This window comes from Harpia harpyja, chromosome 1, assembly GCF_026419915.1.
Source record: "Harpia harpyja isolate bHarHar1 chromosome 1, bHarHar1 primary haplotype, whole genome shotgun sequence".
Classification (NCBI taxonomy): domain Eukaryota; kingdom Metazoa; phylum Chordata; class Aves; order Accipitriformes; family Accipitridae; genus Harpia; species Harpia harpyja.
The window spans coordinates 81,698,430-81,717,574 of record NC_068940.1 but is presented as its reverse complement, the minus strand read 5'-3'; the positions used below and the strand labels follow the sequence as shown (position 1 = coordinate 81,717,574).

The 19,145-nt window shown below is 40.7% G+C and overlaps 1 protein-coding gene across 6 annotated transcripts in view; it reads right to left on the bottom strand.

The window, feature by feature from the left end:
- Positions 1 to 14,249, bottom strand: part of SGCE (sarcoglycan epsilon) — a 32,212-nt gene extending 17,963 nt beyond the window's left edge. For 2 of the 6 annotated variants that reach the window (XM_052801929.1, XM_052801919.1), the window contains exons 1-3: positions 14,078 to 14,248; positions 5,263 to 5,367; positions 1,129 to 1,251 (exon numbers count right to left, since the gene is read on the bottom strand). In XM_052801929.1, the coding sequence (XP_052657889.1) occupies positions 1,129 to 1,251; positions 5,263 to 5,367; positions 14,078 to 14,198 (349 nt within the window). In that variant the 5' untranslated portion in view covers positions 14,199 to 14,248. Of the gene's footprint in view, positions 1 to 1,128; positions 1,252 to 5,262; positions 5,368 to 14,077 lie in introns of all 6 variants that reach the window. The other 4 variants (XM_052801909.1, XM_052801945.1, XM_052801934.1 and 1 more) reach the window with 4 other exon arrangements.
- Positions 14,250 to 19,145: the final 4,896 nt, after the last annotated feature.

Here is a 19,145-nt window from a genome sequence, read left to right as displayed (position 1 = left end):
GTAAGGATTCGAAAAACAATCCATCTTTAGTAAAATTTCCAGGTTCCTTCCATCTATGTGCCAAAATTGGGAGAAAACTGGGACAGAGGCAAACCTCACTCTGCCAGTCACTGTTACATGAAATGAAGACTCTGCTATATGTCAGGAAAAATATCCATCAAGGAAAGGAATTTTTTAGAATATTTGGTTTTATTCATGACAAAATTTAACCAATGCTAACAGAAGCTTATTTTTTCCGTGAGTTTTGAAAATAGTATTCTCAAATCAATTCAAAAGCTTATTAATTAAAGAGGTTTTGATTATGCGTGCACTGTACATTTATTATGCGTTTTTCCTATTTTTATAGGAAAACAGGATAGTTATATTTATATAAATAGGATATATTTATATATTTATTATTCCTTTGCATTGTCGATAAGCATGTGGGGCAGCACGTTCTCTCTTTCTCTTCCCCCCCCTAGCTTGCTTATACATATTCTAACTTGCCAGTCATCAATCCTTTAGGTTTGCCTTAGGTGTACATCAAAACACCATACTTAGGAAATCACAGCTTTCTCCAAAACCACACTGCTTACTAACATTAAGCTGCTCCTAAGTACAGGAAGAAGGCTGAATCCAAAGGAGCATTTGTTTCAAATTGAACAAAACATTATTACATAGTCTCATATCTGATTTAATCTTCTATTTTGTCTCAAGTTTACTATATGCTTTCAAAATGTTCCTTCATATAGCCTGATAGTCTGGAACACTGATCAGATAAATGGCATTTTTAACAGACGTAATGATTAAACTTCCACGATTTCATATTTAGTGCAAAAGTGAAGAAAAGGTATACTTCCTAATCTCAGACACATAGTGTGTTATTACGCCTTCCCAAATTATTAAGTACATTTTTCACAATACACAATTATATGCATCTTTTCACAAATGATGATCACAAACCAGAACATTTTAAACTTGTAGGACCACGTATTTTATTTGATTTGAAGATATTTCAACGGGAACTAAAAACTGTCCTTTGTATGTTACATAGTGAACTGTAAGGTATGCTAAATAGACCTGAATTTTTTTAAACTTTTTTTTCCCCCCACGTTTTTATATAATATGGAAGATCTTAGCATCCCATACCAGGCTTTGGGTAAGGAGGAAATTCCCCCTTAAAGTACTCTCTCTCCAAAACATGAACAAAAAGAACTCCAGCAGAAGGGTATACATTCCGATCAGAGTGCACCTTAGACAGAATCGTGTACACTGAAAAGCAGAAGGAAAGATAAGAGACAGAAAAAAGCAAAAATGAGACATGCTCTAGATAATACAACATGCACTTCAACAGCAACGTGGGCAATCTGGGAGAAGGAATGCAACGAATATTAGATATCTGTTAATAAGGTTTTTAAAAGGTTGCACAGATTTAAGAACAGAACACAGAGCAAACCCTCTCTTTGCCCAACAGGATCCTTTCCAACACTGCAATAAACAAGACTGGCTATGTTAGGATTTCAGAAGTTGCATGAGCTCTTTATTTTTATTACAATTAAAAAAAACCCACAAACACACACGAGGGAGGCTATTGTAATTTTATAGTTGATTTATTTGTAATATTACATGAATAAAAATACATTAAATGAATGATACAATTGTTTTCTTGATATTTTTCATTAAAAAAAGGAACTTGAGAAATACAGAGGAACCTTACCAATCAACGGTACTGACTCCTCACTGAATGGAAATGGCAGATTTTTCAGTTCTTGTGCAGAAAAGGACAAAGCAATTCACTTCAGCTGAGGATTTCTGAGTTCTTAAAGCTAGACTTTCTTAGACCAGCAAATTTAGAAAACATACACCCAAAAATCTGGTTAGAGAGCTCATTATTGAAGAAGATGCACTTGTATTGAAGGATAAAACAGAAGGACATGGGCAATTATAGGCCAGTCAGGTGTCACTGATTCCAAACAAAAAAATGAAGCCATATTTTACAGGACTCAGAATTAAAAGCCTAAAGGAAACTTAATTCAGAACAACCAGCATAAGTAAAAGCAATATGCTATTTTTTATGTAATTACAAATTTAGTTGATAAAAGCAAATCTTATTTAGGTATAACACATTTGACACAGTACTATATACACATTTTAATGAATTAGAAGAATACAGAAATCATTATGATACATTAAATGGATAAGAAACCACTTTATTGACAAGTTTAAGAATTTAAGTATAAATGGAGAATACTGATCTAATAGGTGTTTCTCATGGTGTCTTAACGGGGTACACTGTAGGTCGTATTACTATTCCATATTACTATTCAATTTTAAGTCAATGCCCTGAAAGAATCTATCATTGCTGATGATTTTTGTCAATGAGATGAGGATTACACAAGTGGTAAATAAAGATAAAGCACAGAAACAGACACACACCACTACCTGCCTTGCTTGCTAAACTGAAAGAAACTTTATGAGAAGTCACATCTCCAAACAAAGACTACAGGTCTTACAGCATGGGGTACTATCATAGGGAAGAGGGACTCCAAAAGAGACTTCAGAGTCATCACAACAAACTCATAGAAACAAACTCGTACCTCCTAGAAGATAAAAGGGTTAATTTTAACACTTGGATCAATAAGTAAGGTACATTTCAAATGTGGATCAAGATCATGTAATTTCCTAATCCTGGTATAATTTCTCTGGCCTTATCATTACACCAACCTTCTTACTTGACATCTGCTTAAAAAGCCACTGCTAATTAGGCATTAATCACAGACATTCCATCCTTCGCACCACGTACTCTGTGTGGAATTTCACTCACCCAATTTTAGATGCCTACAGAAACAACAGCCACCACTGAGTTAGTCCTTTTATAGTCAGTGGAGAAGAAACAGATGCTTCTAGGGATTGATTAATTTGATTTCTCCTGCAAAATGAGATGAATCATGCCCTAGATTCCTGACTACACTGACTAGATCTCCACTGACTGCAGAGGCAGAGGAGAGGAGATGCAGACATCTGTAATGTAGACTTCTACATTTAGTTACATACTTCCCACACTTCAAGCCTGATATTGCAGAATTAATAGTCTCAAGCTCTGGATATGCTACTGATCAAATTCCACAGCAGTTGATTTTTCCCACTTTTGGAAACCACTTTTAACACAGTACTAAACAGAACATCTTTCTAATAATTTTACCTTAAACACAAAATTAAAATGGATCCTGAAATTTAAATAGTTTATTACAATTTTGTGTGGTTAATAAACCAGTTACTGTAATTTTAATTATGTAGACTTGATTTAAATACAGTAACATAACTGTTTGATTTGCATAATTAAAATTAGTAAATTGATGACCCAAAAAACTTTTGTACTCACTTCTGTGAATGAGCTATAAATAGAGCAAGGAAACTAATTTCCTTTAAAATATTTTCAAGAAAAGCTGAAAAAGTAATTTCTAACATTAATACAGCAGAAAAGCTGACGAAAATATGGTGGCTGGCTGAAAATGCATCAAATATCTGGAAAAAATCCATTTTTCCATTTCTGATGCTTTGACTCTACAATGAAAATCCATATCAAACAGGATGAACAGTGAAAGAGTAATGTATATTTTCTCCATAATCAATAGTTTTAGAAAGGAAGAAGGATAATAGAATCAGCAGTTACTGAAAAAACCCATATAACATATTTCTTTTGCCTGTTAGAGGAAATCTATTGCCACCACTAAATGCCTGCCCATTCTTAGTAATGAGACGTTCTCTGTTGCTAAAGTAAGCATACCAATAAGGATTTCATGCATATATAAAACAGTGATCTTGGCGGAAGTCTAAAAATGCCTCTCAGAAGGAAAAATCCCACAAATTTATTTTATCTTATAATGACAAACACATTGTAATGACACAAGTACGGAGATTAAGAATTTGAAAGTTCTTGCCCCCCTTGTCAGAGAAGCTCTCTTCTTTTCCCCCTGTCAAGTTCCTTCAAAATCAGGAGGAAAATGGTGAGTCTTCAGCCCACTACAGCAATAACTGCTTTTCAACAATGAAACAAGTGAAACGCTATTTTCTTCAGAAGCTTTTAAAATGCACAATTATTTTCATAAGACTTCCTGAGACTAGAGATGAATGTGTAATCATCTTAGGTTATCTAGGGATGAAACTGAATACACTTACCAACTTCTAGATACTAATCTAATACAGCATACTGCCAGATGTGAATTGCCTGGGTAAATTCCCTGTGGTAAATAAAAATCTCGGGGACTGTGAAAGGCTTCTGTAAAACTAACCATGAGAAATTAAAAATCTTCACTACATAGGATCACAATAGATCCCTGCTAGAAAAACAGACAGTATCAGCTACCTCAACAGCACTGTTCTCTTCTTTCTTGTTTCCAGATCCCTTGGAGGACTTTCTGTAGATCCCAAGACATATCCGTACAGAAAGGTTAGTTCTGGAGGTTGGCAAAGAAGTAGATTAACTGGAAACTGAAGGTTGGAAAACACGCACCACTTTTTGAAACATGTACAGAAACTGTCCCAGTTGTTCTTCTTGTGGGTCTCAAACATGGGCACCGCCAGGAATTCAGCTAGGATTGTATCAGCCCCCAGCCCAGAGCCCGTTAACAGACACAGGTGACCCCCGTCTCCAGAAATTTCAGAAGATTTACCATGTTGGTTGAAGCCTGTATGTCGATGATCTTCAGAAAAAAACCCACCTGGAAATTTCTTCTGGGAATTTCAATGGGTTCTCTCCCCACAAATTTTTAGCAGATGAAGCACAATCACAGAAATAACTTGATTTGGGGGCCAATCCAGATTGTCTGCCTGGATGGGCAATCAGTGCAAAGCCTCTTCTCAGCTAGTGTACACTAGCTAAAATAGTCTATGTATACTTGCATAAATGACAGTAAAATAGTCTTTTTACAATATGTATATGAAAAAAATTTTTTTTAATTGTTACAGACAAGTTATTGTATTAAGCATACTGCAGAGGTACCTCCAAGCAACCAGCCATGATAAGAAAATGTGCAATATTAGGTATACACACAGCCATTATTTCAAGCAAAGCCATAGGAACAGGAAAGTTGGGGAAGACTCACAAAGACACGCAGGTCTGTGAATGTTTAAAAAATTGAAGAAATGTAAAATCTTCCAAATTACTTACCTTGAAATAGCACCTTATTCCTAAAACAAGGACATGACTGAAAAAGCAAGAGTAATATTAAAAGCAGATTTGACTGAACCAACATGGGATTTAAATTTACAACCTAAACTCACCATTCTTCTCAACAGCCTTTATTCTGCTGATAATATAACTGTGGGCTTGCTTAGTCGTCCAGTTAACTGTTCCATTATTGCCATCAGCAGAGCTTAACAAAAAAGCTTTTCAGAATAAAACAAATGCAAAAAAATTAGTCAGATCAACAGACTCCCACAAACAAAGTATCAGATGGGATCAGACGCCTTCTAAACCAGGTTTTGGTTTAAGTCAGAGTTTAGGAACCTCAGGTTAAAAAAAATGGTGGTGTTTGATTTGAATATATAATCATATAATAATCTGATAGTAACCTTTTTGACACTCATTTTTCTAAATAAGGTAATGTGCTGGTTTTGGCTCAGGTAGAGTTAATTTCTTCATAGTAGCTGGTATGGGGCTATGTTTTGGATTTGTGCTGAAAATAGTGTTGATAACACAGAGATGTTTTAGCTGTTGCTGAGCAGTGCTTACACAGAGCCAAGGCCTTTTCTGCTTCTCACACTGCCCCACCAGCGAGTGGGCTGGGGGTGCACAAGAAGTTGGGAGGGGACACAGCTGGGACAGCCGACCCAAACTGACCCAAGGGGTATTCCAGACCATACGACATCATGCTCAGCTTATAAAGCTGGGGGAAGAAGGAGGAAGGGGAGAACATTCAGAGTGATGGCCTTTCTCTTCCCAAGTCACCATTACGTGTGATGGAGCCCTGCTTTCCTGGAGATGGCTGAATACCTGCCTGCCCATGGGAAGCAGTGAATGAATTCCTTGTTTTGCTTTGCTTGTGCACGCGGCTTTTGCTTTACCTATGACTGTCTTTATCTCAACCCACGTGTTTTCTCACTTTTACCCTTCCGATTCTCTCCCCTATCCCACTGTGGGGGGAGCGAGCGAGTGGCTGTGTGGTGCTTAGTTGCTAGCTGGGGTTAAACTGCGACAGCTAAGCTTACACTAATTGCTTAAACCTCTGCAGACACTTCTGCTGATGTAATTATACTGATAATAAAGATGATGAAGAGCATTCTCTGATAAATATATTTGCGCTGACAAAACCCCATATACCAGCAGAGACATACCTAAAGTTACTTTCACTGGCATAGTATATTTTGGCCAAACTAGGGAAAGTAATGTAACCAAGAGCACAGCTTTGCTGATATAAAGATGCTTTGCTGATATAAAGACACATGGGGCTGATCGCCTTGCCTTGCAGGCATAACCAATAATCAATTTTGAAAAAAGAACCAGTTAAAAAGGGTTGTCTTCACCCCAAGCAGCTAGAACACAGCCTGAAAACAGCTGGATCAGTGCAACTGAAGGTGCAAGAAGGTTTAAATGTGCTGAGGAGCAAATTATTATAGGAGACAGAAAGCAGCCGTGGAGCTGACAGAAAGACTCCATTTCACCAGTGCCTGAGAACGCTCCATCCTCACCTCCCACTTTTTGTTCTTTCGTTCCCTTTCTTCTGTGATGAATAGTAGATATATCAGCTGTTTGTACAGTTACATACCAGCTGAAAGTGTAGAGGGAAGGAATTGGAGTCAGATACTACAAATGGGAAAGTGGTCTTTCTTTTGAAGTAGTTTGGGAGCGAGAACTCATGTCAAACCTCAGTTAGAAGATGTTATTGGATTAGCGTCTTAATTTCCTTGTAAAAACAGCAGTATCAGAAAAAAACAAGTAGCAGTATTTGCATTCAGATACACCAGTATGCAGGAAGAAGAACACTTATTGGCAAACACTCAAAGTATACATGTATCATTTACATTAGAAGCTTAAACATCTGCGGAAACTTCTGCTGACACAGCTACTCCAGTCAGCTATTATATTACTGATATCACATTCTCCGAACAGAATTTAGGAGGCTGAACAGATCTGGCTTAAGCAGTAGTCATGATACACAAATACTCAATCTATGCATGTGAGTGAGGCATTTATTAATGATAATTTACTCAAAACACCTGAAATTGAATTGAGGATGAAAAATAACAAAAGAATTACATGCTCAAATTAACATACCAACAAAATAATGTTTCTAAATTATGAATTTCTGTTAAGTTTCTTTAGATTTTCAATATACACAAAGGAGCTGATCGAACAAAAAGGTATTATTCACATCCACTGTTTTACATCTGTCTTGCAAGATGGACAACTTTCTCCCTGCTGAATTGATCTGCATACATTGCAAGTCTTAATATAATACCGTCCTAGGGATTATCCAGCTCAGTACTGCATATGACCTTTAGTGTGAATTTTCTGTAATTCTTGGAACACTCCATAAATTCCAGAAAGGTAAAATAAAGTTGTTCCAATATTTCAACAGGATGAACTGGGCAATCAGAGGCTTTTCAGCTATAACCCAGCACCATGCGAAAAAATTAATACAAGATTTGATTACTGAATTATTAAATGGAGAAGAGTATTATACTTATCACAGTCAACAAGGATTTAATGCATCTTTTCTGACACTTTTGATGAGCCCAGGAGTTTTTTCTGATAAAGATACAAATAATGACGTTACCCTTAGATGTACAGCATATCACCTAGCACTTTGAAAAACTAGATACAAAATCATTCTAGCATATTTAAATGGAATCAAAAAAGAAAGACAGGTTCCAAGATGCATTTTTAAACATAAATGATCAGTAAGTGTCTTTGATTTGGATTTGCAAATTGTGCTAGGTTTAGCTGTGGGGATTAAAGAGGTTACCTGTCCACCTCTCCATCCTACACTGCATTTCACAGGGGAACTGGAAAAGCACCCAGTGTGCCTGGTTTTGGATCCTAGAGTTTACAGTATGATGTTTTAGTAGAGATATATATCACCATCTATTTGATTTCAAATGACAGGTGTGAAATGAAAAAATTCAGGAGCACACTGCCCATTCAACAGCTTTCACCACAGGACTGGCAGTCTCAAGCAAGAGAATAGAGCTGCTGAGTAGTTAATTTGTTAGATTTCTAGTGGGCCTCACAAGGTTCTGGCACTGGCCTTATGCAGTTTGACTTTATATATATATTTAAAATGACCTGGATGTACAATATTTACTGATAAAATTTGCTGGTAAAAACAAAGGCAGGGAGATTGATAAATAATGGAGATTACATGCCCCTAACAGAGAACAGTCTGCGTTGTTTGGTAAAAAGGTGATCAGAGATGTGCACTTCAATAGAATAAAACGTAAATGCACACCCAGGAGCAAAGGTGGCATGCCATACGCACACTATAGAGCATGCACTTCAGGGATGCTGAACTTTGATTAAAAACTAAGGACATACGTCAGGTAATAACTAGTTGAACAGAAGCTTTCAGCAGAAGACTGGTTAGAACAGCTGATACGTAAACAGCAACATCAAGGAGAAGCAGGGAGATTTTATTTTTGTCCTTGACACAGATATGATTGCTGTTCAAATGCTGTGTCTAGTACTCACACAGAGCTTTCAAGCAGCATAGCGACAACATGAAGAAAGCTCGGGGAAGATCTGTGAATATGATTAAAGGATGACAAAAGGGGCCTTATACTACAGAATGCAGGGATTCAAACTATGCATTTTATCAAAGAGACAGTTTAGAATTAATTTAATCAGCCTTGTAGTCATGCTGAAAAAAATGTTAAGTGTCAAGCTCTTCAGTTTGTTACACATGTTGCCACAGTGACAGGAGCACCCACCAGTGCTTACAGCAGCAGGAGCAACTCACAGCTCTGTGCCTGGGACTTGAACATGCCTAGGTGAAGTACACCTACAGTGTTCTCTGTTTTCTTTAATTATATTTTTCTTTAATATTTTAATTTTATTTTCCTTAATTTAATCTTTTTTATTTTTCTTTAATATTTTTCTTTAATGATATTTGTATTATTTTATAAATATAAATTACATTTCTATTATTTTTACACTATTTTTCCATTAATTATATTTGTATAGGTTTTATGTAAAGGTTTTAAATATTAATATTTAACAGGACAAGATTTAACAGAGAAGATATCCACAACAATTTCTGCCCACCTCGCAATCCAAAAAGGACCTAAGTTATCATGGATCAACTTCACCTTCCCCATTCCTTTACTACAGTCTAACATCCACAAACCATCCCGCGCCCTTACCTATCCTCCTTACTGCTTCTTTGAAGTAGGATCTCAAGCCCATCTGTCCCATGACTAATGCAGCACACAGCTCCACCTCTCAAAACCTGGCATTTCCCCTCTCTCCCACACCTCCACCTCGGACCCTGACCTAAGCATGTGCTCATTACCCTCATGTCACAGACCAGGACCTTGGGCCATGCTTTCACTACCCCTTACTCTCTCACCACACAACCCTGCTCCAAAAAACTACCCTCGCACTCCTCCACCACATATCCCATCTGGCTCGGAGCCCTTCCTGCATCCTGAGCTGGAAGCACAGGTCCATACACGGCACAGGTTTCTGACAGGCCACTGAGAACCGCGCAGCAGAACAACCAGAAACCAATACCACCAAGTTACAACATAACACCCGTCAAGCAACATCTGCATCAAGGTGCTTAGCCCGCAGCTCAAATCAGAGCTTGTACCCAGCGAGTCACTGAGGTCCCACTGACATCTGCACATAGATATTTGCCCTGTGGGTCACGTCGTCCACCAGCGGAGGCAGAAGTTGCACTACCACCTACTCTCCCTCCTCTTCCAACCTCTGCACCCCTTCCTCTTACCTAACATGCAGTACATAAGCAACCATCACTGTAGAAATTTACTGTGAATTAAAGTGGATTCTCTCAGTGGAAATTCACACTGAGATGGGATATTTTCTAACAGATAAGATCCTCTTCAATGACAGCTACTACATAAGAAATGGGAATTAAGTTGTGTTAGTTCTCCATTATGGATTGCTCAGGTGTCTCTGTACTCCATTTATTGTAACTGTGTAAAAGTTCAAATCAAACCCAGAAATGTTTCTAAGCTCTACATATGTTCATCATTGTTCAGTAAGTAACGGTTTTCTACCTGTTTCTGTGCTACCCATTGATTACTGTAACATCTGAATATTTCAGCAAGATCATTCAAGAAAAGTAACTGAATCGGGCATTTTGTCACTGTGAAACTTCAGCATTTGCATTCTTGGGAATGCTGCAAATTAAGTACTGGGAGAACAAAAACCTCATGCTTTATTTATATTAACATTTACTCACCACCAGTCTCCCTCCTGCAGGCCTGACAAGAACCAAATTAGATTAGCTTTTCCATGAAGGTGAGGAAAACATTGGTAGTTCCTGCGGCCCAGCCCCAAGCTCACAGTGTAACCAAGGGGTATGGCCAGGTCACCCTGTAAGCCTGCTATTCCAGGATGCCCCCTACATTTCTATTCTCTCTTTATATGAATTATCAGAGCATCCCTGCAATTACATTCCAAATTTTTGAGGTGGCAATTGATTTAAAAGACTAAAGGAATTCAGAAAAGTCATAGATTTCAAGATGAGATTTCTGTCTGATCACTAGATTGTTCTTTCTAACTTCTTATCTTCATGGCTTGGACTGCCACTAAAAATAACCTACATTTAAAAGGCATTTTGGTGGTTTGTGTTGCAATTGTAACAACATTTAGACACCGTCTATGTTTATGTAAATTAATTTTTTTGGTATTACATGAGTGCCATAACTATTCTGTTAACAAAACAATGCATACGTTTGACCTATGTAACATGTTCATGCTAATTCCAACACAGCAATACTTATCAGTGAATACTGAAATGTGTACCTTCAGCTCTCAATCTGTAGCACCCTGTTTTGCATTGAAAACACTTCAGCAAGGGAGTCATGTAAAAACTCTTCTCAGGTTAGAGCACTTCTTGGTTCTACTACTTCTTGCTTAAAAAGCAGTTCAACTGATTAGGAGGGAAACTAATAGGTGTTCTCTGGTTTCTTGGCTCTTCTGCTTCTTTCAAATTCCTATGGAAGTAATCAAAACTAGCAACTCCCTCCTTTCCTCTTTGCTCTGCCAAAAGAAGGCACTCTGCACTTACAGTGTCTGCTGTAAATTTATCAACATCTATATAAGAAGAGCCCGAAAGCTGTACCAAAATAGATATTCTTGTCTAGGTTTGAAATTCCTTCTTCTTAGTTTGATTGGAAACAATCTTTCTTCTGAAGAAAGGGTTTTACTTTGGTGAATGTAACTTCTGAAGTACTTTAATGAACTTCTAACCAAATCTAAAAACATTAAGGAGCAAAAACAAGCCTCTCTTTACACACTAGAAGTTACATCTAGAAGATGAATTCCTGCTCTAAAGCTGACTTCTTATTGTCTGGCTTGAGGACCTGCAAGATATCTTCATGTAAGCTATACCACCTATAAATAATGTGCTTCTGTAATGAAAAGTGTACTAACGGAATGGCTAGCTTTCCCCTCCTATAATTACTTATTCAAGCAACTTCATTGACAATAGATCTTATTTATTGATCTGGGTCAGATTAGTACAAAGACTTGACAGGCAGCATCTTCACAGGCAGAGATCTGGAGCCCTGTATGAAGAAAACCTGTTTCTTTGCCCTTATGGTTGCAGCCACAAAAGAAGAAAGGGCAGGTATGCCATGGTATTAGTTTGAAAACACTAGATCATCCGTGAAATGTTCTGCCTCCCTCTGTGGGGTGCAGCTGAGAAACAGAGCGTTGCCAATGGCACTTCTGCTGTGAACAGCGGGACGAGTGCAGGGATCTAGTTCAGTCTCCTGAATAGCTGTCCTAGCCCACGATTTCACAGTTGTTTTAAACTAATGCGTTTGCAATGCTGCTGAAAGGGGGGATTCCCAGCACATTTTTGGCCACCTAGCACACACCAGTCTAAATGATCCTGTACCAGTCCTGGTCAGTAAATTGATTTCTGTGAACAATTTTTGCTTGTGGGTGGACTAGTTTTCAGCCAGATGACCCAATTCACAGTATCACTGTACAAGTTATTCAGCACCCACATGGGAAGCAGTGAAAAATACCTAGCTGTGGAAGGGCAGGGGGATGTTTTCTGGCAGCAATGCAGCTTTATGACAAATTAATGTGACCACGTAATCACAGCTTCCAAAGTGAAAACTAATGAGCTCCTTCCCCATTTTGACCCCTTTATAGGGAAGGGGGCATATGACTCCCTATTCCTGGGATAAAACACGGGTTCCAGGGACGGCACAGGCATTTATAACTAATTCTTTAAGTGTAGAAATATAAGGGGGGCGGGGGGGGAACTCAGGTGAGCTCCTGGGACAGTCTGCATCATTGAGCTTCTAAAAGCTGTCTTTTATTGTACCTGAATTCAGACCAGGAACATGCAACAAAACTCCACCCTGATGAAGAATAAATTTTATATAGATATCTCTTAAAAGAACTTAACTGAACTTAAGTTCATGCTTCTTTTTTACCTCAGTCTCAAACTGTATATTCTGCTGTTTTAACTAATGAGATCCAACTGAACCAAGCTTTAGAAGGTCTGAATTCGAAGTGGAAAAGTTAACACCTTTTAAGGTAAAAAACCTTAAGACCTCTTCCCATACCATGTAGTCTGGAAGGGACCTGTTGACTAAGCTCACAACTCAGCTTCTAGAAGCTCATTTCAGTTGAACCTTTTTAAACTTAGTATCTTAGCTGATACTGAAAACTTATCCTAAGACTGTCCTAGCTCTTTCTTGGTTGCTATCCCACAACTGGTCTTGGGAGAGGGAGGGCAGGAAGAATTTCCACATAAGGAGAAAGCAGTATCTTGCATCTAACAAATGCAAAGTTTTATCCTCACGTTGAACAACTTAACACTTAGGTGCTAACCGGATCTTTAATATATCCAATGCCTCATGTCACTTCTGCTGTCAGTACCCTAGTGTACCTAGATATTATTTGAGAAGATATTGAGCAGACTGTTAGCTTTCAGGTGACACACCACCACCTTCTCAGACCACTAAATAACCTAATAGACTTCTTGCTGTTAACTTGCTCTTGGGGTAGCAATAGTCTCACAAAGGCTATTAAGTGTTACCCGTTTGAAGTATTTCACTGTGAAGAACCTTGTGGGTGTGAAACCCGCCTACTGCGTGACGGCTATTATTTACACGCAATAGGGAGCAGGATTAAGGCTTTTTCTGCCGTCTTAATTCTGACACAGTTGGATTAACTGGTCAAGCTGGGAAATAATTTGCGGGGGGGGGGGGGGGGGGGGTGGAATACGAAAGATACCCCTGTACTCAAAACCGCCCAGCCCTCGGGGACAGGCACCAGCCCTGTCAGGTCGAGGGAGGGGAGGAGAGCAGCAGGAGCTGCCGCCCGGCCCGGCCCTGTCCCCGGGAGCGGAGCCGCCCCCGCCATCCAGGGCCTCTCGGCCAGGCCTCGCTCCCCCGCCCTGCCGGCAAACCTGCTCCCGCGCCGCGAGGCCTCGTCCCGCGCCCCGGCGGGGCCGCCCCCGCCCCAGCCGGGCTCCCTCAGCGCGGGGCCCCGCTGGAGCCGGGGCGCTCCCCGCGAGGCGCCGCGCTAGGAGAGGCGGGCTGCGGCCGTTCTCTCCGCAGGGGGAGAGGCGAGGGGCGGGCAGGCCGCCATCCCTGCGCCGCCGTCGGGGTGTCCTCCGCCGCGCCGGGAAGCCGCTGGAGCCGCGGGGAGGGGGGGAATGCCGGGGCAGCTCGGACCCCGCACCGACGGGGGGGGCAGGGAGCGGGGGGAAAGGGGGCACAGGGAGCCGCAGCCTGAGGGCAACGCGAGGAGGGAGCGGCGCCGCCGGGAGGGGACAGGAAGGCCGCAGGACGGGGGGGGGGGAGAGGGGGCACACCGCGGCGCAGGCCGGCGGCTGCCGGCAGGGCCCGTGCCCGCTTGCCGCGGTGAAACGCCGCCGTGACCGACCTGTCAGCAGGAGGGTGGTGAGGGCGCCCCCGCTGTGCGGCCAGGGACCCGCCGCGCAGTATCGCATCGCTCCCCGCTCCTCCGCCTGCTGCTGCCGCCGCCGCTGCTGCTGCTGCCGCATCCTCCGCGCCGCGCCGTGCCGTTGCCACCGCCTCGCCCCGCGGCGGCCGCAGCATCCTCCCCGCCCCGCCCCGCCGGCGGTCTCCAGGCAGCGCGGCTGCCCCGCGGGGCATGCTGGGAGGAGCCTCCCGTCGCATCCCGACGGCGGCGGCCATGTTGGGGGTAGCGCGGGGGAGTTGAGCTGCCCGGTGCGGAGTCCGCAGAACCCGTTTCCCCTGAAGGCGGGGGCAGGCTGGCTTGTGGGGCCCTGGCAGGGTGCCTGCCCTGCCCTGCCCTGCCCTGCGCTGCCCTGCCGGAGCTCGGCGCTATCTTAGTGGAGAGGCGGGCGCAGCCTGCGGCGGGGCTCGGCCGCTCTCGCCTCAGGCCAGCGCTGCAAATGTGGCGGGAACGAAGTCGCGGTGAAGCGAGGCGTGGTGGATGCGCCGGGTGGGGCTGGGAAGGCAGCGGCTGTGGCACCGTGCTGCTTGCCTCTTGCAGCCCCGCTCCCTCCGTTGGGGCCCGGACACAAGTAGTAGGGCAGGGCAGGGCAGGACACCTCGCAAGCTTGCCTGGTACGCTCCGGTGTGGTGTGGTGTGCTCTTGGAGGACGTTGTGGCTGAAGTCCTTGCAACATCAGTTTTCTGAACATCTTACCCCTTTATAAGTCTATATCTGTATTATACATGTAAATCTAAAGTGGGTTTTTTCCAAGGTTCAGCAGCTGCACCTGCAACTAGCGGAGTTGTGAGTAGGGTGCTTGGACGGTATGGTCAGAAGTGCAAGCTCCACGCTCCGGTGAGCATGGAGACTTGTTACTCCTCTTGCATTGCTCTCTTGCAGCTTTGTGGCCTCCATTAAAGGTTGTACCCAATTTCCTAAGTCAGGTCGGATCATTCTGTGCTATCTCACTCCACACTGGTTGCATTATGCTTTCTGGACTAATTACTGATCTTTGAATGCCATTTAATGTCTGTGGCATAGCCCAAAAGCTATCACAGTGCTTGCTCCACTGTGGAAGCAAATCCCCCTGTGTAGGAAGGAAGAATATTGTCAAATACAGTTCTTGGCAATGGTGCTGTATTTTGTGGGTGGGTGTATGTGTATGTCACAGATAACCACTTAAGACGCAGTGCTATGTAAATATAGCATTTTCTTTTAGGGAGCTACACTCTCTCAGCTTCCTATGTCATATATATGAGTAGTCCCTGTACTAGAACTACATACAGAACCACATCTAGAGCCATGCCTGCTTTTATGTATTATTTAGTAAGTTTGATTAACTCATTATTTAAACTTGCAATATCTTAGGGTGGTTATGCATGGGAGGATAGATTTTTTTGACAAATACTTTGTAAATGTTTTGCTGTATAGGTTAGTATAGAAGTACATTTAAATAGGGACAAGACTTGGATGGAGAGTTTCTGTTAAATATTGGCTTGGAATTGCATAGAACGCCATTAAAGATTTTATTTTTGCCTTCCACAACTAAAGCCCCAGCTCCACAAATAGATCTGCTTCTACTTTTATTTCCTTCTTCTGGTGGAGTGTCATGTTTGATATTTGCAAATTGCAGTAAGTCTTCCATTATCCATGGAAATGACCTTCCTTCCCTTGTTCTGCATACAGAATTTTGATCTCTCATTAAATTTCATAAGCATTTCCACTCTTGCGAGCCAAATACATTTGCGAAAAATAATAATTGTATGCTTTTGAGGTTTGGCAGGCAGAAATATAATCTGGCTTACTCAAATTGTATTGACCCTATTGAAATCTTTATAAGCAGAGGAAAAAAAGACAACTGTAGAAGACTTTACCCTATCTGGCTTTAGTCTCGTTATGGCTTTAAATTTCCATTAATCCATCTCATGAAGGGGAACTTTACATAGTAAGAGGCTCTTCAATATAGAAGTTCTGCCTGACATTAAGGTGCAAAATACTCTGGTGTTTTAGTCAGCCAGCTCATTATATCCCAGATAAAGGATTTTTTATTCTCTTTCCACTGAGACTTTTTTTCAGAATATATTCACGTTTTTAGTTTGACTACGTAGGTATTTAAGAGCAGAAATCACACTCCTTCATTTTCCTCTGTCTAGGAGTAAGTCTTCTGTTTCATGGCACTTCATAATTTTGAGTAGGCCTACTTCCACTCTGAAGTTATATGTGATTTTTTGATTCATTCCCTTATGGAAGCATACAAAGCCATGCAGGTGCAGCTGTGCCATAACGATCTCAGATAGCTAGCTCATCCTGTGATAGTAATGTTTAGACTAATGGGTGAGAATACTGGTAGCTTTCCAACAATAATTTTTCTGCTAGCGGAGTGTCTGATTTTTGTAAACATCTGTACTGTCATCAGCTTATTAATTACCAGTTTCTTTCCAAGTAGTATCATGTTGAGATGTTATTCCTATAGACACTATAAAACTGTCAACATCAATTTTTTTAATGTAGTAGCAGCAGCAGTGTAGTAGTGTTCAGTGCTCTGCCACCTCTGCATAGAAAGAAGGCTACTTTTATCTAAAACGTGTTTGTGAGATACACTGCCTGAGAAGAAATGGTTATGTGTCATTGATACATAAAGAAGTGCCACAAGGGCCTGCCTTGTCCCACTGCTTCCTTCGTAGCAGCCCTTGCGTGTGGGTGAGTATCTACGTCTTTTTTTGTTAGTCATATCTTGAGGCTGGGATTCCAAAGCATAGAGCACTGACCCAGCCCTGCAAGACAGACTTTGACTTGCTTGAGAAACATTGGGTAATGCTGTACACTTCTTAAGAATTCTACCCTTACATTCATAAAAAGAAGTGATATGGACAAAAAAACTTGTTTAAATCAGCCACCAATTACTTGATACTGGTTAGAAATACTCCCTCTGTAAGCATTTCTTTCTGCTTGTACTGTAATTTAACATACTGTCCGTAACAGAAATGAATGGAAAGGGATGTAGTAATGAGACATTTTTACAGAAATTGTTCTGTATTCCATATAAAGTGTGTTTGCTTTGGTGAGTAGAAGAGCTGTCTTCTAACACTTACTACAATAGTTTTTAGGTAAAAGTTTTTAATTTCAGAGTATAAAAACCTCATTTTTTAGGGATGCAATAGTGACAGTTACTGTTTCCCCATGCATCCTGCAGACTTGGTTCGAAGGTTTATTTTTGTTCTTCAGATACATTTGGCAATCGACTTCATGCAGAACGAATACAACCTAATCCATTTGCCTCTTTGTCCTTTGGAGCACAGGTGCTTCCAGCTTCATCTTTATAGATACGGAATGCTTGCAAGTGTTCAGTGCTTCTGAAGATCAGCCCACCTAAAAAAAGAAGGAAGTGTAAAGTGTAGTCTTTCGGGGTTTTTTTCTTCCCCCCCTTTTTTTTTAGGCACTCTTGTGGGGAAAATATTTGTATATCCGTATATAGCTTTTAGTGAGGTTGGCAACTAATATACCAAGTTATTATGTAAGGCATAAAAAGAACAACTACAATTCTTGTTCTGGTTTGCAAGTCCTGAGGAGTTTTGTTACATTCCAAGGATTCTTATTTCTTTTGTACTTCTGTCTTTCTAATGTTTACGGGAAGCCTTTTGGCATATTTATATAGTAATTTGTGACTACAGTATAGTACTAGTTTTTATGCAGTGTTTAACTACGTGTTTTATATGCAGCAGTGCTACAGGACGCTATATACAACAAAAAATTCTTCCAAAATTAGGGTTTTAAGAATTTTAATGTTATGTGAAATGCACCCAACAGATGCTTATTGAAACAAAGCACATTATTCAAAATTAACTTCCAGACTTGAACAGAAATAGATTTTTACAAGCTGTGTTTTTAGCTGATTTAGCCCATGTATTTTATCTTTTCCTGGAATTTTAAGTGGTTAAGAGGATCTCAAAAGATTGAGTTATGTAACGTAGTAGTTTTTGCTAGAATTTGGCATATATTTCAGAAAATACCATGTGCTTGGAGAAGGAAGGTTATCTATGTCCAAATATGGAAGTGATAAATGAGAACAAATAAAAAAAAAAACTTGGAAGAAATGGGAAGTGCACTGTAAATTAAAACAGCCCTTAGGCAACTTCACTTTACTGAACCAGCACTTGTATAGCCAGTAGCCCTCTGTGTCAGTGACTTTGGCCTTAGTATAGAGCTTATAGTTTCACATGTCTGAGTAGTTCTTGTGGCTTTTCAGACATGCACTGCCGCACCTGAAATACTGGTTCTTGTCAACATTACAGGAGAGCTTTCACTCTCTCTATAGGTACAGATGGCCCATGTTTGCCCCTCTCTCCCTCTTTAGGGCACTATGGGCAGCAGTGAGTGAAACAATATTGAGGTGTGCTTTTCTTTTATGAGAGACTTCCATTTCAAACATACTTGCTGCTGGGTGCTTACTGATGGCTCATACCTTAGTTTAAAAGAAAAAAGTATTGACTGATTTCCATCACACAATTTTTCCTGTGGTCAAAGCTTTTAAGGAACATGTAGAGAATTAATATTTCTATCTGTGTTTCTAACTGCTATTCTAGGAAGATACAAAAATAGCTAGACAGTGGTGAGTTTCATTTTTCTTTCCTTGCTCTGTATTGGGAAAAGCTGCATCTTGTAGAATGACATAGAGAATAAATACTGTACATATACTGATTTATCATGGGGGAAGAAATAGTACCAAAACTATTACCTGAATCTCTTAAAATGTCTGTCTGTAGTACTCAGATTAGTAGGCTACTTAGTCCAGTATAAGTATCACTAAATTAATATTTTCCTCATCTTTCTGTGAGCTCTGCCATTCCTAAATCTCTAGGGTTTAATTTGGCTTAATTTCTTGTAAATTCTGTATAGAGAAGTTAGTCTGATGACTAAATTAGTTAAAAATTCTGAATTAATTCTTGTGTCTTCATTGTTCATCAATTCTTAAGTTACCTACAAAAATTCCTTGCTTCAGCTTTTTTTGTAATCCACATCAAGGCAAACC